This window comes from Saccoglossus kowalevskii, chromosome 4 (assembly GCF_978046115.1).
Source record: "Saccoglossus kowalevskii chromosome 4, keSacKowa6.1, whole genome shotgun sequence".
NCBI lineage: Eukaryota > Metazoa > Hemichordata > Enteropneusta > Harrimaniidae > Saccoglossus > Saccoglossus kowalevskii.
The window spans coordinates 15,579,564-15,603,811 of record NC_140644.1 but is presented as its reverse complement, the minus strand read 5'-3'; the positions used below and the strand labels follow the sequence as shown (position 1 = coordinate 15,603,811).

Genomic DNA, 24,248 nt, shown 5'->3' with positions numbered 1-24,248 from the left:
CTGCATGTGACACGCACGACTGGGAGGAGGAGGACGTCATAGGGGTAGGGAATAAGTTCAAATAAATGCCGACTATGGGCTACTTTCATAGGATATACGTAATCAGGACTACATTTTAAGGTTCGGGCGCTCGTTACTTGGTTAAGGTAATGTTCTTTTTTGTAAGGTTACGATTAAAACTCGGAAAGCGAAAGTTACGATGAATATTTTTCTGTCATTCAGGACACAACATAACACCAGTGCATTGACTTGTATATTGACGGACGTACCGGTATATAAACACAGTTCGTTAGATCACATCTAATAACACAGTATGTGTACACATGATGTGTTCTTACGTCATTGAAAGTAAAGTTAAACAATCGTAGATTACTGACCGGAAGTGATACGTTGGCCTTCAGAATCTGGCCATCAAGGTTCGTTTATTTACACTTTCTTGATACATTACACAACTCATTCCGACCTTGGTCGTTTTCAAACAAACTCTTTCGTTGTATAACATATTTGTTATCCGCTGATCCTTAATAGCTCCACATATGCGATGTACTCCTATAGACCGAAATAGTTTGTCGGTATCACGTCTTTCAGCCTACAGTGTTACAAATGCCCCGTTCAATCACGGTTACTAGGAGAACGGTTAGGAAACTCTCTCACTTCTTTTGTTTGGGTGCGTGTCTCCGTAAATATTTAAAACAAAAAGAATTAGCATACTGCCGAAGTTGTGGTGATCATAATTTGCATAAAATTACATATTCGTTGGAAGACGAATCCAGCAATTGGGTTTTTTTTCCTAACAAATTTTCGCGATTTAAACAGTATTGTCGGGATTTGGTGTGAATATGAACACTGAAATAAAAAAATATATTCAGATTAAAACTGCACTATGAAACCATACAACTTCTTGTGTCACTTACACTGCCACTGGCAGCGGACAGAAAAAAAGCAAGATGGTTGACATTGCTATTTGGGAGAAAAAATAAATGACTGCAAATTTCTAGATAAAATGCTGCCATGTGAACGTAGCAATAATCAGACTACACAGAGGGGCTGTGACCACTTTCATAAAAGTCAAAAGTTTATGAATCAGCTCGGGAAATGCAGTGAAAATTTCATTGAGTGAACAGTGAGTTTATAGTTCCATGGTCTCAGTGACTTGCACTCACTGCAAGATTTCAGGTTTTGCATGAAAGGTGTTGACCGCAAGTGTTGCAACAATAATCGAATAATTTAATTTTGAACTTGTTTTTTTTTTTTATATACGTGTACATGTAGCTCAATGCCAAAATTCCAGTCATTCAGATGGGAAATTGGTGCTGTCGCTTTACAAAAAAAACCAAGTTGCCAACTTGATAGTTTTATTTTACTGTTCTTGTTTGGTGGTTTTGCTAAATTCATTAGTATTGCTTTAAAGGGCTACATTGATAGCGAATTCAATCTCTTATAAAATTGCACCATTAGTTTTGGGATCATGTGTATGCATGCAATTCAACATGAATTTATTATTATAATTTATTACCGGTACAGTCATCTCATGGTGTCGCCATATTCACAATGAGAGAAGTTATGCCAGATGGCACTCTGCAACCGATATCTTTGTTAGACAAGTATAAAAACCCTCTCAACTAACCATGTAGAAATAGACATATTTGCTGGTTTTAGCTGTAGGAATGTAACAGGGATATTCATTAGGTTTTAAATTCACTGTTTGTTAAGGAAACAATACATATTATTGTTAAGTTTGAATATTTGCTGTGTTTTATTTTAGCACATTTACAAATGTGTAGCTGTCATTTACAAACTTGTAGCTGTCAGCAAAAATAAAACCCAGGGAATAATTACATGCAAGTCCTTTACAGGTTTGAAGGTAGTACATGTAGATGTATATTGGCTACACGTACAAAATGTACTAAACCATGCATGTACATTTTCACTGTCACAACATGTACCACCTAAGTGACCTTGTACTAGCTAACAAATAAACATTCTCATTGAACTTACAATTAATATAATTATTAATATGTGGGGAAAAAACAGCTGTAAATAAAAAACTGATAAATATTTTCCAATCTGAAATATTCTTCACTTAAGTGCAGCTTCATTGCAACATGACACCGTTTGAAATGTGATTACAGTCAAAATTCTGTTTCTTTTTTTTCATGTCCTTAAAATTCAATTTTCTTTTCTGTATTATTGAAATTTTTCTCAAAAAATAGACTGACAGCGAACGAACGAAATCCATATTCCTGTACTGTTGATTAATTAAAATGTTTATTTATAGACAGATTTTTATTTTATTAATATTTGTTACTACTATATTTATGCTATTACGGTATACTGTATACGCACATGTCATGTCGAAAACATATGAGATGCCTTCAACACGTGTCTTAAAATCAACTTGATTGATTGATTGAAGCATAGACCTTCTAAAAGAGGGTCTATGATTGAAGGTGAAATATTTACTGGGTTTAATTTTAGTGAAATTGATGTTGTAGGTACATGTACATTCATTACATTTTAAATTCATTGGTTTCTGACGGAAACATGTTCTGCTAGACTGCTATTGAATATTATTTTTAATATTGAACCTTTAAATCATTTGGATAATTAAACAAAAATCTTTTGTTAATAATTGGGAAAACGCTTATACATTATCAGTGGGCCGAAATTTTGAATATTAAATCTATCTGCTAGGTATAATCATTTTCATCAAATTTAAATTTAATAAGTGTTCTGATGATTTTAATAAATCTAATGATCTGAGGTCATGACTTTGTTGTTTATTTATTCCTCAGCTGTTCAACAACAAAATTCACATCAAAATAATATCGCATATCTACGTGTATGCTTCTGTAAGATTTTTTTGTTGAAGATTTATTAAAATTTTGAAATGAATTATTAAAATTATTTACAGACACACTATGAATATATAAATCAGTAAACGTCTCAAAGCACGTTGTCACTGTAAACAGCCGTGCTCCCTGTAACACTACATGTATATACATGTATACTTTCACCAGAAAATTAGTTTAAAATACTGTAGAATACTTTATTTTCGATTGGAATATATTTTCGCTATTTTCGCTGAAAGAATGATTCCGTGAAAATAAAATCCAGCGAATATACTTTTTTTTCTATATTTCACATTAAACTCATCAAAAATCAGTGAAAATAAATTCCATACAAAACGCCAAAAAAGCCTTTTCAGCGAAAATTAATTCCAGCGAAAATAAAGTATTCCACAGTAGCATACAGTGAATGTGGACTTTCAGTAAGTAGACAGACATCTGATGTCATTCACTGTATCACATCCTATGCTAAATTGTTATCATTTCTTGCTTGAGTATTCATTCAAAATTTGACAAATCTTGGAAAATCAGTGTCATTTTTGAAGCCTATTTGCATCATGGAATGCTCATCAATCTATAGAGATTGTAACTTTTATGCACACATGTAGGAACTGTGTCTTGAAGTTACATTTTAATTTGTTACAGGGTGTATTAACCGTTTCACCACCTTTTCCCTCTTGTCATCACAAATTCACAAAATAGTTCCGTTTATAGTGTGCATTTTACTTCAAAAGATTGGGACAAAAATAGCCAAATTTTTTGTGTGAAAACTGACGCAAATTTTATCCGTTAGCTTCAAAATTAAGTTTAATTTTCAGAAATATTGAAGAATAGAGAAAAAAAGTGCAAAAAAATTTGGGCGTGAAAGTCTGGTAGTGACAAAGGTTAATTCATTTCATGGCTGCGATAATTGATGGAATTTCTAACCATTGGCATAACAGAACACAGGGGACTGTTCTAGAAATGTACGTTTGTGATCATCTTGCAATCCCTGTGTCTTCAATGCATTCAAGATCTTAATCACATACATGTATAACTTGTGTACCCTCATCTAATCAATGCTTATATGCAAATTTATTGTTATATTTTTGTCTTTTTTTTTTTTTGCAGTATTTTAGTCGAGCCGGGTAATTTATAATAAACATTACTGTATATGGACATAGAACTATACAAGATGAGTAGAACCAATAACAGTACAATGTATACCCCATTACTTGATGACGAAAACGGTGATCACCAAACTCCGACTTTACAACATCCTGCAGTACAACATGGCAGTGAATCGGAAACAGAAGAAGACGTGGAATTCCACGAGTCGGAACTTACAAGATCGGCTACTTCTGAATCTAGAATGTTTACCGAGCATTCAACCACGTGAGTAGAATAGACACTAGACATTGAGATAACGTTGAGAGTAAGAGAGCTATGAGACATTTTTTCTGCCTGTCAAATTGTGATCCATTCGCTCTTGTTTTCAAAATAGAACACTATTTGATTGGAAAAAAAACAAGACTTGTGTCTCGCTCTCAGTGCACTATTTGTATTTACTGTACATCATGTATTAAGGTTTGTCTCGGGGGGGGGGGGTTTGCGCTAGTGTCTCGGCAAGATGAGTCCCACGTATAAAATTTTAAGAAATTTAAATTTTGACCCTGGATAACTTTATTAGAGATTGGACCCCAGCTTGTCTGAAAAACGGGGTCCCTCTTCAATAATTGGAGTCCGGGAAGCAAAATATGGGGTTAATGCAATGCAATGTTGTCTGTATATATTCCTGTTCTGTCAAACCGTTCCACAGGAATACATGTACATTTGGGGCGAATTTAAAACTCAAACGGTTTGGTAGTGTGTTTCTAGTGATCTGTTTTTTAAAGCCGACCCTGTATCTTAACTACCTTGTACTAAAATATGTTTGGATATTTAGAGTAGTAACAAATTCCCACTTTCGGCCCGGTTAGACTTAAAATACACCATGAATATTCACTCTTGAGATATAATTTTTGGTATGTGTTGGTCCTTGGATAACCTAACTATCATCATCACATGTATCTATCTGCATTGTCTATAAACTATCATCATCCCATGTATCTATCTGTATTGCCTATCATCATCACATGCACCTATCTGTATTGCCTGACTATCATCACATGCACATGTATCTATCTGTATTGCCTAACTATCATCATCACATGTATCTATCTGCATTGCCTAACTATCATCACATGCACATGTATCTATCTGTATTGCCTAACTATCATCATCACATGTATCTATCTGCATTGCCTAACTATCATCACATGCACATGTATCTATCTGTATTGCCTAACTATCATCATCACATGTATCTATCTGTATTGCCTAACTACAGTAGAACGTCGGTTATCCGTACTGTTAGGGGGACATGCTTTTTGTTCGGTTATGCAAACAGTTCGGATATGCGATCTTGTGTGGGCGTGCTCAAATTTACAGGCTCACGTACACACAAATTCTAACGCACTTGACTGTAATGAAATCAAACAATAGTACATGTAGAGTACGTCATTATAACATTTTTATTTAATCAGTAATGCATTGTAATAAAAATGTTGCACCCTGGAATGTTAAAAAATGTTTCAAAATGTCCGTAAAATGTAGCGATAATAAATTAAAAGTTCATTTGCTTCTTTCTTGGGAAAATCAAGTCCCGGAACAAAGTGAAGACTGATTTCTCTAACGATCGTCATTGGCTGTTTTCATTATCTTTCGTTTCAGTCCTGCACTTGAAAAAAAAAAATCCAGCAGCTTTTGTTTTGCCTTGATATCGGATATCGTCGATTTAGCAACACATTACTCGGTAGATAGATTGCTTGCGGTTTCGCCATGTTCTAGTCGATTTATAATTGACACCTTCGCGTCCAAATCAAGCACACAGCGTTTGCGTTTCACTGGGGTAGCCATGCCAACACTAGATAAAAGACGCTGATAAAGTAAACAGGTGAAAGGTCGCTTCGTATTCGCTGTGTATAGATCGGCTCGATGTTACCAGATTGCTCATGGACATTCGAATGGTAAACTGCTACAAGATGTCCCGATTTTATTGGATTCAGCAAAGTTTTTAACACCTAGAACGATTGACATAATAAATTGTTGTAAAAATCCAGGTTGGCTACTGTGATCACCGGACATGAACACTTTGACGCAGTGAACCATCAAACGGCCCGCCGACTGTGGTCATTGGTTGCCGTTGTCTGCTGATAAACCATCAAAGAGGCACACCAAGGTTTTGTCGTTTCGTCACTTTTTTTTCACTGCACTATTAAACTGGCGTCGCTTCTGTGGCAAGACATCCCAGAAGTTATTTTCTTTCTTTTTTTATTCCGAAAAGGATGTTACTTCTGATACTAGACATTAAAATTAAAAATCGGAAAAAACATGGGATCGGCTTATGGCCGCGTTTCTTTGATGGCAGTGGAACCCCATACAATTTTCCCGGGAAAGTATCCGAACTGCGGTGACTTACAACTTGGTAAAGTTAAGGATCTGACTGTAAACAGTGGAGAAGACATTTGATGAAGTTTGTGTTTTTAGGAAATTGTTTATTTTACAGGGGAACACTGGTGTTGCATAATAGGTAATTCATGTCATTGTTTGCGCAGACACTGTAAACAATGAACGTACACGTGAAAGACGTCGGATTACATGTTGATAATAGCTTTATTGAAAGTGTTGCACCAGGAAATCACACAAGATGACTGTAGTATTTATTGTTCACAGTTGACTTTTGTATTATACGGAACACAGCCAGACCTGCATACAAACTTTGGGGGACACACAGTAGGTTCGGATAACCGAACATTTTGGATAATCGACGTCTGGATAATCAACGTTCTCCTGTATCATCATCACATGCACATGTATCTATCTGTATTGCCTAACTATCATCATCACATGTATCTATCTGTATTGCCTAACTACCATCATCCCATGTATCTGCATTGCCTAACTCTCTTCATCACATGCACATGTATCTATCTGTATTGCCTAACTATCATCATCACATGTATCTATCTGTATTGCCTAACTATCATCATCATCACATGCACCTATCTGTATTGCCTAACTATCATCATCATATGTATCTATCTGTATTGCCTAACTATCATCATCATATGTATCTATCTGTATTGCCTAACTATCTTCATCCCATGTATCTATCTGTATTGCCTAACTATCTTCATCCCATGTATCTATCTGCATTGCCTATCATCATCACATGCATCTATCTGTATTGCCTAACTATCATCATCCCATGTATCTGCATTGCCTAACTATCTTCATCACATGCACATGTATCTATCTGTATTGCCTAACTATCATCATCACATGTATCTATCTGTATTGCCTAACTATCATCATCACATGCACCTATCTGTATTGCCTATCATCATCATATGTATCTATCTGTATTGCCTAACTATCTTCATCCCATGTATCTATCTGCATTGCCTAACTATCATCATCACATGCGTCTATCTGTATTGCCTAACTATCATCATCATCATATGTATCTATCTGTATTGCCTAACTATCATCATCTCATGTATCTATCTGTATTGCCTAACTATCTTCATCACATGCACATGTATCTATCTGTATTGCCTAACTATCATCATCACATGCACATGTATCTATCTGTATTGCCTAACTATCATCATCACATGTATCTATCTGTATTGCCTATCTATCATTATCCCATGTATCTATCTGCATTGCCTAACTATCATCATTACATGCACATGTATCTATCTGTATTGCCTAACTATCATCATCACATGTATCTATCTGTATTGCCTAACTATCATCATCACATGTATCTATCTGTATTGCCTAACTATCATCATCACATGTATCTATCTGTATTGCCTAACTATCATCATCACATGCACATGTATCTATCTGCATTGCCTAACTATCATCATCACATGCACCTATCTGCATTGCCTAACTATCATCATCACATGCACATGTATCTATCTGTATTGCCTAACTATCATCATCACATGTTTCTATCTGTATTGCCTAACTATCATCATCACATGTATCTATCTGTATTGCCTAACTATCATCACATGCACATGTATCTATCTGCATTGCCTAACTATCATCATCACATGCACATGCATCTATCTGCATTGCCTAACTATCATCATCACATGCACATGTATCTATCTGTATTGCCTAACTATCATCATCACATGTATCTATCTGTATTGCCTAACTATCATCATCACATGTATCTATCTGTATTGCCTAACTATCATCACATGCACATGTATCTATCTGCATTGCCTAACTATCATCATCACATGCACATGTATCTATCTGTATTGCCTAACTATCATCATCACATGTTTCTATCTGTATTGCCTAACTATCATCATCACATGTATCTATCTGTATTGCCTAACTATCATCACATGCACATGTATCTATCTGCATTGCCTAACTATCATCATCACATGTATCTATCTGTATTGCCTAACTATCATCATCACATGTATCTATCTGTATTGCCTAACTATCATCATCACATGCACATGTATATATCTGTATTGCCTAACTATCATCATCATATGTATCTATCTGCATTGCCTAACTATCATCACATGCACACGTGTATCCATCTGCATTGCCTAACTATCATCACATGCATACATGTAATACTATGACATTGGTTGACTATTCTTTCAATATGGTGAACAGAATTTATGTTTGTTTTTCAGAAATCAACAGACCTTTATGCATTTAATGAAAGGTAATATTGGATGTGGTTTGCTCGGCTTGCCATACGCTATCAAACATGCGGGTATAGTGGTGAGTACATCACATATTTACTATGTAAATACAAAAACATTATTTAATGATCGCTACTGTCTACTTACTGTAGGTGATAAAAATGCAGCAGAGTTCACACAATTGGGGATGGCTACTGCTATTTATTATTCGTCGAGTAGAGCTAATCATATTACTGATTGTCCCTTGTTGTCCTAGTCAACTTTTTAATTTTTCAACTTCTTCTTGAAAACTACAAGTCTTATTGCTTTGATACTTGGTGTATATGTGGAAATTGAGAAATTATAACCCTTTGAAAATAAATGTTTCTTACAAATGAACAATCGGTCCTTCTTGTGTCTCAACTGATTAACAACTTGATTGGCCTTGGCCGTCCTTTACTCTTGTGATGCTGCAATATCAATTAGTGTTACAGACAGTATAATCCAAGTGTAACTTAACTTCCAAGCTGGCTATCAGTTGGCTTAGCCTTTTCATAAAAATTTAAATATGAGAGAAATGTTTAGGCAGATTACTTTCTACAATTTAGAAATGTTTTAAAAGCAAACTGAGCTAGCCTGAAGCTATCTTAAAACTAGCTTAGCTAGCCTAAAGCTAACCTGAAGCTATCTTAAAACTAGCTTAGCTAGCCTAAAGCTAGCCTGAAGCTATCTTAAAACTAGCTTAGCTAGCCTAAAGCCAGCCTGAAGCTATCTTAAAACTAGCTTAGCTAGCCTAAAGCCAGCCTGAAGCTATCTTAAAACTAGCTTAGCTAGCCTAAAGCCAGCCTGAAGCTATCTTAAAACTAGCTTAGCTAGCCTAAAGCCAGCCTGAAGCTATCTTAAAACTAGCTTAGCTAGCCTAAAGCCAGCCTGAAGCTATCTTAAAACTAGCTTAGCTAGCCTAAAGCCAGCCTGAAGCTATCTTAAAACTGGCTTAGCTAGCCTAAAGCCAGCCTGAAGCTATCTTAAAACTAGCTTAGCTAGCCTAAAGCCAGTCTGAAGCTATCTTAAAACTAGCTTAGCTAGCCTAAAGCCAGCCTGAAGCTATCTTAAAACTAGCTTAGCTAGCCTAAAGCCAGTCTGAAGCTATCTTAAAACTAGCTTAGCTAGCCTAAAGCCAGCCTGAAGCTATCTTAAAACTAGCTTAGCTAGCCTAAAGCCAGCCTGAAGCTATCTTAAAACTAGCTTAGCTAGCCTAAAGCCAGCTTGAAGCTATCTTAAAACTAGCTTAGCTAGCCTAAAGCCAGCCTGAAGCTATCTTAAAACTAGCTTAGCTAGCCTAAAGCCAGCCTGAAGCTATCTTAAAACTAGCTTAGCTAGCCTAAAGCCAGCCTGAAGCTATCTATTAGTGTTAAGTTATGCTTGTACATGTAATGTATTATAACAAGGATGGTAATTATATTGTATTTTCATGCTTTTTGTATATTTGCCTCCAAAGTCTTCAGGCATATACTATGAGGTTATTACAAGGATATTGCAATGTATGCACAAAGACAGTACAGTGGGAGTATCGACCAACATGAAGCATAGGTCGATGCGACCACACACTGTTTAAACAGATTTAGCGAACTTCTTTGTGTGTGGTCTGGTCAAACCCTGTATGCTGCCATGTTTGTAGACTGTCGACAGTCTTCAATATACTAAATCTACAAACGCCGAAAATATGTTCAAGACATGTCGCAGACATTTCAGCGAAAGCCATAGGACTATTAACGCCCTCACACAACATTATGTCGTTTTTCTACTGGTACTGAACAGAGAATAATTGACAGCTCATGCATGTATTGGTGGAAAACCATGTAATGTCAAGTTTACAAGCATTAACAGTCCTCAGGCCTCCGGTCTTCACTGAAATGCCTGTTGCCAAAGGCGTTTGCTGATTTAGTGTGCTAACAAATTAGGCCTGAGGACTATTGACAGTCTACCATGTTTGTTTTTTTATTATTAGAAGATGCTTACATGCGTAATCATTCCATATTTGGAATTTGCATTTCCTAATATGGTAGGATGCAAATACCCAATGCAATACCGCAAAATATGGCACGCTGCATCTTATGGCATAACAAATGTATAATTGTTTATACCGCAAAAAATACATCAGCTTATAATTCATGGCGTTACGGTGACAGATGTATACTGCATGTAATGACAGTTATTACCAAGGATTTGAATACACATCCAGTGTCTGCTTACAATTACTACTGCAAGAGTGTTCTCAATATAAAGTCACCAATGTTAAATATGATGTATTTTGAAATGTATAAAACATGTTTAAATTTCTGTCTATTTCTTATCAGCTGGGCCCCCTAGCTTTGCTTGGAATGGCACTTGTTTGCATACACTGTATGAAAATATTGGTAGATTGCAGTCATCATCTGTGTAAAAGGCAAGTGTGAATTTTTATTAATCAAGGCATTAGCTAGGAATTTGAAAGTGCCTGTCAAAAATATGCTAAAAGGATGATTTGGGGATTATATTTGACAAAATTGTCAAATAACAGGGGAAAAATAGAAAAAAGGAATAAAATGTTTCCTTTAAAATTGAGAGGCTCATGGGTTACAAATGCATCTGGCTAATACATAATGAATGCATGCTTATTAGTACAGTGAGTACGGACATGTATAGAGGGTTGACATTTCCGTTGTGAAATTTCGGCTGTGACGTAAACCTTAACAGTGTTCTCAAATTAACCTGACTGACATTGTTACAGAGCTGTTATACCTTTACAGTTCTTAATTGCATTTATCGTATGTTGGATTTATTGTTAAAATATGACTCTAATATACCCCAGTTGTTTACATATTAGTGTATGCACTAATAGAGAATATATGGTGATGACCAATTCTGTTTGTTCATCAGAACTGGTCGTGTTTCCCTGGACTATGGTGGTGTTGCAGAGGAAGCATTCCAACTCGGGCCTATCAGGGCTCTCAATTCAAGAGGGTTGTTAGGAAGGTGAGACATATATATGACTTTTCCCCCTCATCAATATGACATTGTTTCCATGGTGTTCATTCTCATGAAAACATGCATTTTATCAACTTGGTGTATTACAATTCGAAAAACTATTTACAGGTGGAAAAAAATCAAACAAGAGGATGGGTTTTATTTCACCATGTGTACAAATGACATTTTTACCTTGCCCGTACCATCAAAGATGGAAGGGAAAGGTATATTAAGGGAAAAATTTTGTCCGGCGTTGTCGTCGTCGTCGTCGTCGTTGTCGTCGTTGTCGTCGTCGTTAATAATTGTTATTGTGTGCATAATAACTTTACTAATTCTATTCCAAACTTTATCAAACTTGGTCACCTTATTCATCAGTGTAAAGTCTTCCCTGAGTTTGAACAACAGATGTCCTGTATGAAAATATCATGCAAAAATTGAGAAAATCTGATAAAATATTTTGACTGTTTCTACTTGACTGATCACTGGTGATACACATCAAAGGTCACTGATCTCAGTGGAAATATGCAATGTTGTATGTGTTCAATGAAGCAAATGATTTATCTTGTAATAATATCCTTGGTAATGTATCTCAGAATCCCATACTGGGTTTCAAAACCAACTGATGGAGAGATTGCACAGTCTGATACACATTTGCAAACCTACCAATAAAATCTTTACAGAAAACAAGATGTCAGAAAATCAATATAAGCACTGCTATGAACTGGGTGCCAAACTTTGATCAAGATCTGAAGCTAATAGAAAATCTGTTTAGTCAAAAGTTATCAAATCAAAAACAATACATAAAAAATACATTAAAAGCAAAACATTTCATCCACATTTTAAAAAGAAAATTATTCTAAAATATATGTATTCTGTATTTGACAAACAGTTCATTCGACAAATGAAAACTCACAGGAATATGTTTCAGCTATTAGAACAGAATGATAGAGTTTTTATAATACTAGTTTAAAAACGCACTTCAGAGATTGCAGTGTTTGAAGATGTAGTTTCTCAGGAGGCAACAGTACTGTTGACTTCTCCATCCACTGGACACCAACTATTTAAGTTGATTTGCATACAAAGCAGAGCTTGCAACATGATAGCTATTCATAAAGAGTGTTTTTTTTACTTTTCATATAATACAGTAGTCACACAATGAGGCAGTTCACATTTGTCTCAGTGAATCATTCATTTTTGACAGACACCTGTACAAAATACTTGAACTAAAGCCAGCTAAATTTTTCTGTTATCTTGCATGTTTTATGGATCTATTCACATCTAAATGCAGCACTTTTTTTTTGCAATGAGACATTTGTTTTTATTCTAAATTATCTCAATTACTTTCAATAAAGCTGGAAATTATGTTCCTTAAAATAATTAAACAAATAAGGCACCACTGTTTTTGTAAGATATTTACATCTTTTAAGGACATTCGGTAGACTGATTCCCCACTGTTGTTTCAACTCCAAAACTTGTTTGTATTCAAAATTAATTATGACAATGCATATTTATATTGAATCAAACCATGATAAAGGGAATTATATTATATAACAAAGGGCAAGGTCACCAGAGTTCAACTATGTTTTTTTTTTGATAAAAAAAAACAAAAAAAACTTTATACTTGCTTTATCAGAAGAAAAAAAAGTTGTTTTGTTTTCTCGATCACTACATAATTTCACAATCATGCTACTATTTTGTATCACATTATGAAAATACATAGATATATAATAAGCTCAAATGATTGCATTTACCTGATTTTTTCTAGACTTTATGTGTAATTTTGTTGTTGTACTTTCTAATATATCAGTTCAGTTTTCACATAAATCCTATTAACTCTTAGAATGCTAAAGTCAACCTATTTTTTCATTCACTTTTTAAAAAAATGTTGATCAATACCCTGGTACATGTCGGCAATGGGAAATTATGCCCATTTGGTCCAAAATTAACAAAGAAATTTATAAAAAAATATCTTCAAATATGCAAATGTTGCATCTTAATTTTGTTGGGAAAGTTACATCACTCAAATCGATAAAATAACTAGTCGAGACAACATTTAAATAAAACAGTGACTTATGAATTGACCTTCATGTGCGCGCAAACCCACCTACATATCGCATTCATTGATTGATTGATGGATTACAATCAAACTTTATAGCTACATGACATGAAAAAAAAGCAGAAATAGAAACTTGAAAATTTTTACTCTCTTACTTCCTCACTCTCACTCTCATGTACAATTTTACTGTCATTTTCTGATTTAAAATGGCCGACTCATTTTAGTTTTGTTTACTATTTAACTAATAGGGTACATGACTTGTAATATAGTAAACACCACATGTGTATGTACATGATGTAGGATATACAACTTATTCTGAAATGTATGTACATGTATTCACGTCTGACATACTGTAATAATATTTTATTTATGCATGTAATTTATTTTCGTAAATCATTGGAAAATTAAATCCACAATGTAATTCATCCTCATTTGTGATATTAAAAAATAAATTTGAAGTGAAATGAAATTGTGTTTTTATTTTGTTCCAGGAGACTGGTTAATGCATTTCTAATTTTAACTCAGCTTGGTTTCTGTTGTGTTTATTTTGTGTTCATGGCTGATAATCTTCAACAGGTGAGAATCACTTTGTATATCACATTTAATAATCTCCTTCCTTGTGTGAAAATTGTTTGACCCATTGACCACCACTTTTAACTTTAGTCATTCGCCACAAAATAGTTATATTTGTTGCTGTGAATATTAATTAGTTAATATCACCAACTGTTCACCAGTGAAATACTCTTCTACCTAATACTATTGTCAATTTTGTCACTCATTACTAATATTTCTTTTCACAACTTTTTTTCACATAAAATTTATTCCAGACGTTTTTTAACATTAAAAACTCTACTGTAAACTTAGAATATGGGTGACATATTGTAGCATACTGAAGCTCATCCATTATACATGCATTTCAAATTTGTTTGAACTGGCTGATTGGCAGACATTTTGTTTGTCAAAAATACATATTTTTCATAGTTTATTCAGATTTGGTACAGAGGCAGTGTATTGTTTCATAAAAATTCAAAGAATATGGATTGTGTTCTACCATATCAAGGAAAGTTGATTACATGTATGTCATAATTCAATTCAAGATGGTTGCCTGGTAGCCATTTTGTTCGTAAAAAAATCACACATTTTGGCTTATATCTCAAATTCACACAGTCTAATTAGATCCAGACTTGGTTTACAGATAATCGTGTTCTAGTACAATAACAAAAGCTGATCTGTGTTATAATAAAATCCAAGATGGTTGCCTCTCAGCCATTTATTTTGTTTGATGAATGATTTTCATATTTTTTTTGCACATTTTTGCCAACATAGACATTAGAGACTTAAATTGTCTGGCTGTCCAAGTCATTAGTGCTGACATTTCATTTGCTATGTATTAATGTACAAGACATTCTCATTGGCTTGTTTACATAAACAAATTTCTGTTCTTAGAATCACAGTTCATCCTGGAGGTCCCCAGGGAGCACATACACATATGGTATTATTATCGTTGCATAATATAATAATTGTTTTGTTTTATGAAAGGTTTATGAAAATTTTTATGGAGACAAGACACCACCAGTGCAGGTGTTTGTAGTTATACTTTTACTGCCAGTGGTTCTTTACTGCTATATCAGGAACTTGGATGATTTGGCAATTTTCTCAACCCTGGCTAACGTTATTTTAGTTATAGGAATAATTATAGTGTATCAGGTAAGTGTGTAACGGTATAAACTTGTAATGATCGGGTTTTGACTATTCAGTCGTTTTCCCAGCCAGCCTTGGATGTGTGACATGTTGTAATTATTGTTGATGCAAGTGCTTGTTTTTTGATGAGATTTTTTGTAATGCTTAGACAATTGTTTTCTACACATGTAACCTTTTATTATAGAACAGAAATCAATAATAGATTTTTTGCAAGTTTAGTGTTCCACAAAAACGAAGAATTTAATTACCTTGTAATTAATTTGCCATTTAGTCCAATAATAATTTATACATTTTAGTATATATCAATTTAAAAATTGCAAATGTTAGGATAAGTTAATTAATAGGTTAATTATTCACTGGGTTTTAATTTTGCTTATATCGCTGACTGAAAAATGTGCTAAATTAAAACCCACTGAATATGTAAATTGTAGCATAGAACACATTATCTAAATGATAAAACTGTGAATTTAAAACCCACTGAATATGCCTGAAATGGTAAATCAGTGAAATTTAAACCCAGTGAAAATTAGTCATTTTACAGTATCTATTTTACCACTGTGTCCCTGTAGTGAGTGACAAATATTCTGTAAAATTGAGAGAAAAAAAGAGGTTTTTTATCACATGATTTACCTGTACACATTAAATTCATTGTATGGATGTTATTCAATCATTGAAGTGTCTCCTGACCTTGTAGATCACGGGATATTCCGCAGAAACAGGCAATTGTTAATTGTGTTGTTTCTTTTATTTTTAGTATCTGATAAGGGAGATTATAAATAAAACCCACACTGATAAAGCACTAGTATATGTTGCTGGAATCAGTGATTTGCCGATATTCTTTGGTTCTGCTATCTATGCTTTTGAAGGCATTGGTGTGGTAAGTATGTAGTTAACTGTACACAGGTTTTCAAATTCAGAATTATGATGGCACCCTATTTCAAGACCAAAATTTCTAAAAATGACCCATAATCACAGAAATCTATATTTAACCCTTTCACCACCAGACTTTCTCGTCCACATTTTTCTGTGTGTTTTTCTTATATTCTTCAATATTTCTGGAAATAAACCCTAATTTTGTAACCAACAAAAAAAAATTAGATTCAAATTTTCAGTTTATAATTTGGATATTTTTGTACCAATCTTCTGACGGGAAAATGTATGAACGACTATAAACAAGACTATTTTGTAAATTTGTGATGAAAAGATAGGAATTGATGGAGAAAAGGTTAAGGGCACAGATGCGATCAGGTGACATATCTAATATAAAGGTCTCATGCACTGGTTACTTGTAGCCTCTAGTTTTTTGATTGTTCATAATCTGTTGAGTTCAGTTCAATTCCTACCAGTGGCTGAAGACAACAAAGTGGTTGACCAACTACTCTAGATGTGTGTGCCACTGACTCCATGGTGATGTTTAACTGATGTGGCTTTGGGGAAAATTTGAAGCAATCAACCAGGTTGACATCAGAATAACGCATTGTGTCCTTGCCATAATGCAATTATGATTGGAAGATGGTTTCATAGCCCTGTATTATATACTACCATACATGGAATAGCATATTTGCTGTATTAGGCACAGACTCCTTGGTTAAATACAGAAGCACATGAACTAACAAAAACCAAATCATTCAAATTGCAGTCAAAAAAAGTTGACATTGACATTGAATGTTGGAAACAGTCGCCTGACAAAAATATTTATTTTTTCAAAAATGCAATGCACATCCACTGAAATACACGATAATTTCCTTCTTTTTCAGGTGCTTCCATTAGAGAATAAAATGAAATATCCAAATGATTTTAAAAAGGTTTTATATGCCGGAATGAGCTTAGTCACTGGACTATATTTATCTATGGGTATATTGGGATATTTATGTTTTCGTTCAAGTTTAAAAGACACCATTACTTTAGATTTGCCAGAGAATGAAGGGTGAGTTTTGCTGGTTGTGGTGCTACATGGCATAAGATAAAATAAAACCACATCTTGTGGTCAATACATATAATCACATGCAATGTTTATGTATGCATGTATACTGTGGGGAAAAGCTACCCATTTGTTTGCATCATTTTGTATGCAAAAACACATGTATTTAAAACAGAAACTGTGCAGACAGACTTGTAGTTTTAGACTAGAATGGAAACCTAATTAGAAATCATTTGATTGTCAAAACATTAATAATGATTATGATACATATGCATATCAATGTGGTACCGATATACTCTTGCTATATGGGATAATGTTCATTGATAATGGCGATTCTTTGATATTCTTTCAATCCATTTTCTGTGACTTAATTTATTCTTTTTCTTGCAGTCTTTACTTAGCTGTGAAGATTCTTTTTTCCGGTGCTATATTTGTCAGTTATGGTTTGCAGTTTTATGTACCTGTCGACATTATATGGCCAACTTTTAAAAACAAACTACCAGAGAAGTACCAAGTGTTCGGGGAATACGTCTTCCGAACAATACTTGTTATTATCACGCGTAAGTATTTTTTAATTTAATCTGCTTAATAATATAATAGGCAGATAACACAGAATGTTCGCTAAAACGCTATATTACCTGAGAGCACACTTGAGGAATCTTGGTACTAATGTTATTCGTTTATTTGGTACATGCATCTCAAAATATGGTGGAAATTGTTGGAAATTTCTCGTCCTGAACTTTTTCAAACATTTCTACCATCTGGGAATGCCATAAAATGTTTTGGGTTGGTGCAAATACTGCAAAATTACGATTCGCTGTAACTTATGGTGATATGGTGCCGTTGTTTGAATTTTATTATTATTCATGTTGTGTATCCTCATACATGGATTAGTTACTCCAAGTTACTTCATGCAGTAATTTTATCTAATTGACTAGGACTATCTGTCTCCTACCTTATTAGGAAATGTAAATTCCAAATAAGGACAGCAACTTGTTATCCAAATGACTGGTGCAATCATTACTCCTGCTGTTTTGTGTTCATACTTAGTTTTTCATATCATACCAGAGGTGATTTTTCACATCTAGCTTTTCAAGCTAGTCAAATACATCGTGCTCATGAGAGATAATTTTAATATTTAATATTCATTTGATAATGCTGTGAAGAGAATCGTGAGAAATTCGATTTATTTTGCTTGATTAAATAATTTTATATACATTGCTTTTCAGTGCTACTTGCCGTCAGTATTCCCAAATTAGGCTACTTTATCTCATTGGTTGGATCCTTAGCAAGCAGTGCTCTCGCCTTGATATTTCCACCAATCCTAGAAGAGCTTACATTTTATAAAGGTTACAGTGGCATGTCGAAGTTGAGGCTTTTAAAAAATGTTTTAATAATCACTTTCGGACTGTTGGGATTTGTTACTGGAACATTTGTGTCCATTCTTGACATTGTTGAAGCGTTTTTACCGCCTTCTCCAACGCTCGCACCATCTGTAGTGAATACGACACTACCTTTACCATTTACAACATGATTCACGGGGTGGTGGATTGCAAAACACTTACATTATCGATAGCCGTAACATCAGGCCGATTATGTTAGACTACTGACAATGGAATGAACGGAAAAGATGAATGATTGGTGATGATTATGTCCTGTATGTTAAAAATGCATTTATTGCATTTATTTGATACAGTGTAGCCATCATATTTTAATTCAAATTCTAAGCTGTGAGTTTTAAAACCATGCCTGCCACCAAATCATATTTACAATTTCACCATTATTATTATTAATCACTAGAGTTAGTATATTTCCAGAATGCAACAATTAAGTTGTGCATGAATGGGTAATGTTATCCTGATGTCCACAAATGTACTTACATTCTTATAATTTGACATCTATTATCTAAATGAAAAATGTACAATATAGGGTGGGGTCCAGCCACTTGTAACAGTGACCTACCCAAACACTTCCATTTTACAAACTTTTACATGTTGTTTTGCCTTTTAACATCGCGAACTTGGTAGTCTGTCAAGGATAGGTTTTTCTGGTGCTTCCTGATTTGTTTTAATATCTTTAATTAGTATGGTATAGTATGGAAGTGCAAATATTGGTAAGCTAATTTTTTTTTTTTTAAATTATTATTCACTTTAAGGATTCGTGAAAGGGCTGAATCACTGCATGCCAAAGAACACATCCATGTAAACGAAATTAGCATACAAGTCTTGTGCAGTGATAGACATTTGTTATGTCAGCTATATTCCCACATTCAGCACTCAAGTATTTCACCTTATACTGATGTCTACATCTTTGATTGATACAAAACTCTGGTGGTAATCTCTCATTCCCTGTTGGCATCGAACTAAGAGAAAATACTATGTGATTTATATACAGATATTGCATATATATATCAAAGAATTTCTGTCATTTCCCGTAAAGTCTCTTACAGTTATAGTATTGAAAAAAAAAATGTTTGTTCTACAATTTGTCACAGTTTTAGTTATCTTTGTAGATACCCTCCTTTGTGAGTTAGGTACAGCAGGTTGTACACTCCTTTGAAACAAAGTTTGTGAGAAAAATTTCTGCACACATCAATTTTTTTTCTTCAGGGAATAGACATTGTAATTCTAATGTTAGCACAGTACTATAAACCACCCAGTTGTTATTTTTTAAATTCATCACCTATTTTTGGTTTTTATTCATTCAAACACAAACAGTTAAAGGGTGGTGGTCGTCGCACAGCGCTTGTTCAAATTTCCTGTAAACAAACAATGTATTTTACATATATTGTGTACGTCGCTATGCGTCCCATATTGAGCAGGACATGGCACGACGACTGCCGCCCTTTAGATTGCAAAAGCAGATACAATAAAAAAAAAAATAATGCTTGTGAATTCTTACATGAGAAGTAAAGTTACAATATACATAATTGTGTATGACATTGAAATTACAAATGCGCATAATTAATGAGCTTCAGTGCTTCCAAATGACGAATCTTCTTAATTGTTGCACATTATTTATTAGATTTATTACAGTTTGTCTGTATATTTATTGTATGTATGAGTTTGAATCAATTCTGTCAGGGAAATTTCATATTACTGCAAAGTAATGGAGATTTTGTCTGCTTTGGTCATTTGAGGATAATTAAAAGAATTCAGTTTCAGTCCGCCATCCGCTGAATATCCATCTGAAGATTTCAGTTTTAATAGAATCTTTTTATTTTATGTGTCTCTAGCAAAATTAATTCCAATTACTGCATTTTAAACTATGTTCTGTATAAATTTTAAGTGTAGACAGTGGAATATTTTTTTTTTTAATAAATCTAACTTTTCAACATTGCTGTAACATCAAGCATACTTTGTTGATTTATACCAGTGACTATTGATGAACCAGCAAGAATTGGTAGTGTAACCTGTTCCAAAGCTGAGTCTAACATCTTTTCAAAACATTCATCAGATCAGACTTTGTAGACTGACACAATTTCTTCCATATCTGATAGGGTTTCTTGATTTTCATGGCCAAAGAATGCATTCATGTCCCCGTTTCTAGATTGGCAGGAGATGTTCAATCTGTCCAATAACTCACAGTAAAAATACTATTAATTTGGTGCGTAGTTTTTTTGTAATTTGATCTTTTTGCCATGTGGATTACAGTCGTATTGATTTTAGGAATGATGTCTGAAACTGGTGTCACTCGTTGAACACAATATTCATATTGACCTGTTATATTCCTTGATCATAGTGGAGAAGACATTGTTTGTATGATCCGAAGAAAACATCCATGGTGCTAGCTATCGCAGGCACTGAACATACAAATGAAAGTTTGCCTGACACAGAAAACAGACAAACTGCACGACCAGCAGTCCACATTCAAGGACTAGTACCTTGTTTTGAAGTCCATCTTGTCACCATCTGGTCCGAGTGATTCTCCATATGCGTGGTATGCAGATAATTGATGAATGTGTAAAGCTGCTGCTGTAACTTGATGTACATAACAAGCTCGGGTTACATGCAGTCTTTCCAGTATAGCAGATTTAGTAATTTCTGCTTGAACAATCAGGTTGACCTGCCACTTCGACATAGAAAATCTCCAATTAGTTTCACAGCAATCATTGCCTAGCAACACCACAAATGTGTCCTCGGCAAGGTTTTAGACTATGGTTGGTCCATGGTTATGACATGTATCTAGTGTAAGAAATAGACAAGGGATGAAGGCTCCAGCCAGCTCATATTTTTTAAACTCGAAAAAACAGACGAAAAGAATGAAAAATTGTAAGTGTAGTTTACTTGATTTATTCTGTAGATATCGGTAAAATGTGGGTAAGGCTTTGGCGAAATTTGAAGGAGCAACTAATATTCTTCAACCTGGTATTTTTTTAGATTTTATTTTTCATTCTTTTCGTCTGTTTTTTCGAGTTTAAAAAATGTGAGCTGACTGGAGCCTTCATCCCTTATCTATTTCTTACACTAGATACCAGCCGATACCCCCCTCCCCCCCACGCTCATAGAGACTGCGTACTACAGTTGATTATAGTTTCTGGGCTCCCTGTGCTTATATTGTTATTTTGATATTTTTTTTTTAAATTATGAAGAATTGATAGTTTTAATAAATATGTTTGTAGGTGCCTCGAAAGGTAAAATATCTGGTAAAACAGCCATAATTTAAACAGAAGCGGAGAAAATAATTTATTTGAATTTTTTGCTTCATAGCACCCATAGTTCACTGTTACCGGATCATAGCTGTTTTAAGTAAAGCAGACACCAACAACTTAGATTTGGATGCAAACTATTTTCCTTTTAAGTATATATTTTTTTGATAAAAACTGCAATTCTGCAAGTACAAAATCGAAAAATTCTCTATCCTGTAGATTTGATTCAGTTTGATCATTTTGCTTTTTGGTGCCGATGACATGAAACCATGTTGATTGTATTTTACAGTGATGACTGTATTGTCAGATAATAATAAACATGTAATATGCATAATGTAACTACAATATAATGCTTTGTTTCCAGTATTTCAATATCCATGTCAATGATCCATGTTATAATTTCAGTGACCCAACCCATTGACATCCAGCCCTGCCAAATGTCATGTCAAAGCTCAAGTGCCACGCCCACTTCTTTTGCGTACCCATCACACCACATTCCACGCATCAATTGGTGTAGGTAAGAAGAGATAATCAATGATTCACAAGTAACCCCAGACTTTAGTGTGAACACATTGGCTTACTCAACAGCCCAAGGCATGGAGGGAAGGCTTGATTATGTTTTTTCTAGTGCAACTTTTACCCTCCAATTTCGTGTTGTCTTCATCTGAAGCCCGAGCATTCAGGTGATGGTAAATCAGCACATGGACGAGACATTCTAGATCTTAAACTGAATTTTTGACCGATCTTTTATTGGATGCTAGTCTGTTAAATATGCAGCTGATTGGCGATGAACATCGTCTTTTATACACTGGTCGTCATTCCATGATACATAAAAACAAAGTGGAAATGTAACCTGATAGTCATGCAAATAAATGACTTTTCAAATGAAAGTTATCATTGCGTAAAAACTGTTTACAACTCGAACACCCCCAGAATTCTTGAGTTTCGTCTTAAGATTTCGAAGTGGCTCCTTCTTACCAGGGGAAGTACTGTCATGAATTAGTTTTTACGTATCTGTTGTCCGACTTATTTAGCTGATTACTAGTGAATGGCTGTGTTATATCTGTCATCATTTAGGCTCATGCGAGGTCCTGGATGGAACTTGACTCAGTGATTTGGAACTAATTACGAGATAACCATCGCTATTCGGACTACTATTTCTGACAGTTTGTATTCGCAGTTAGTAATATAGTGAACGATTAATCAAAAGATATGACGTGTCCATTATTTAGTGTGATTGGCTGAATGTGTGAAGGCCATGCCTTAGAGTATTTTAAGTTCTTTGTAATTGGTTAAGGTTTTGAAAGTGAATAAAGGAGTTTTAGTTGGTCTTGGCGAGAACACCACGAGAGACGCAGTCTTGGATCAGCCTTGCGATAGTCTTAGGGACTTTCCCCCAGGGCGCTGCGTTTTATAGAGTACTCGACTGACCGACTAAAGTTGATATGTATTTCGTTGTGTGCGTCTATTTGACTGTAGAGCTTAAGTGACTTTCCCGGTCTGGTACTTCAAGCAGACGAGATATAGAGACCAGACGATATTCCCCCCTGACACGTGTGGGAGAACCCCGAAACCCCGACCGGGGAAGAATTTCCCCCTGATAGTACTATGGGGTCATAGTGAAATCGTACACTTATCAGGTGCCACACCATTTATTCAATACAACATTTTTATTATGTTGGTTTCCAGCCATCTTGAAATCGACAGTGGCAGTTATTACCCCAGAAACAAAAGTGAACAAAATATATAGTTAAAACGTCAGCAGTGGGTAAAATGTGGCATGAACTCACAAGTCTGTACTTCAAACTGGATGAACAACAAATCTAATTATTTATTTCACTCGTTCTGCTGTCAATCTGCACCATCGAGCGTAGGCGGTTCAATAAACGTTTCTTGGAAGGTTATTTAATATGTAATTAAACTGCAAAGGTATTTAGTGAATAAAGATGCAGTAAGATATCAATGCAATGAATAGTTTGTTGCCTATTGACATAAACAATATATATTTTTGGTATTATTTTCCTATCTTATTACTCGCACTGTAATTATTTTCTATCAAATATGCATTTGTATTAAGCTTTCAGTGAAAATGATACAAAGTCTATAAAAGCTGAATTTAATAGTGGGAAGTACATCAATTGTTGAAGAGGCATCAATTTGCATTTCTGTCATGTCATAAAACGCCCCACCTCGATATTTAAATTTTGAAATTTGAAATGTGCTGGTGTTCCTGTTTGCATGTAATTGTAAAAATAACAATAATACGGCTATTGTATAATCTCCTATAGCAATTTAGATCACTACAAAATGGAGT

General features: G+C 34.6%; 1 protein-coding gene across 4 annotated transcripts; it reads left to right on the top strand.

Moving 5' to 3' along the window:
- Positions 1-9: 9 nt before the first annotated feature.
- On the top strand, positions 10-20,631 carry LOC102800615 (proton-coupled amino acid transporter 1-like). Of its 4 annotated transcripts, none has more exons than XM_085497843.1 (12): positions 10-120; positions 223-416; positions 3,960-4,223; positions 8,612-8,702; positions 10,960-11,048; positions 11,522-11,617; positions 14,156-14,240; positions 15,204-15,371; positions 16,120-16,242; positions 17,123-17,292; positions 17,677-17,846; positions 18,516-20,631. In XM_085497843.1, exons 3-12 carry the CDS (start codon positions 4,003-4,005, stop codon positions 18,818-18,820), a joined length of 1,518 nt encoding a protein of 505 aa, XP_085353969.1. In that variant the 5' UTR covers positions 10-120; positions 223-416; positions 3,960-4,002; the 3' UTR covers positions 18,821-20,631. The 4 variants fall into 4 exon arrangements, with proteins under 4 accessions (XP_085353969.1, XP_085353968.1, XP_085353970.1 ...); XM_085497842.1 differs by having other exon boundaries at positions 10-146; XM_085497844.1 differs by lacking the exon at positions 223-416.
- Positions 20,632-24,248: the final 3,617 nt, after the last annotated feature.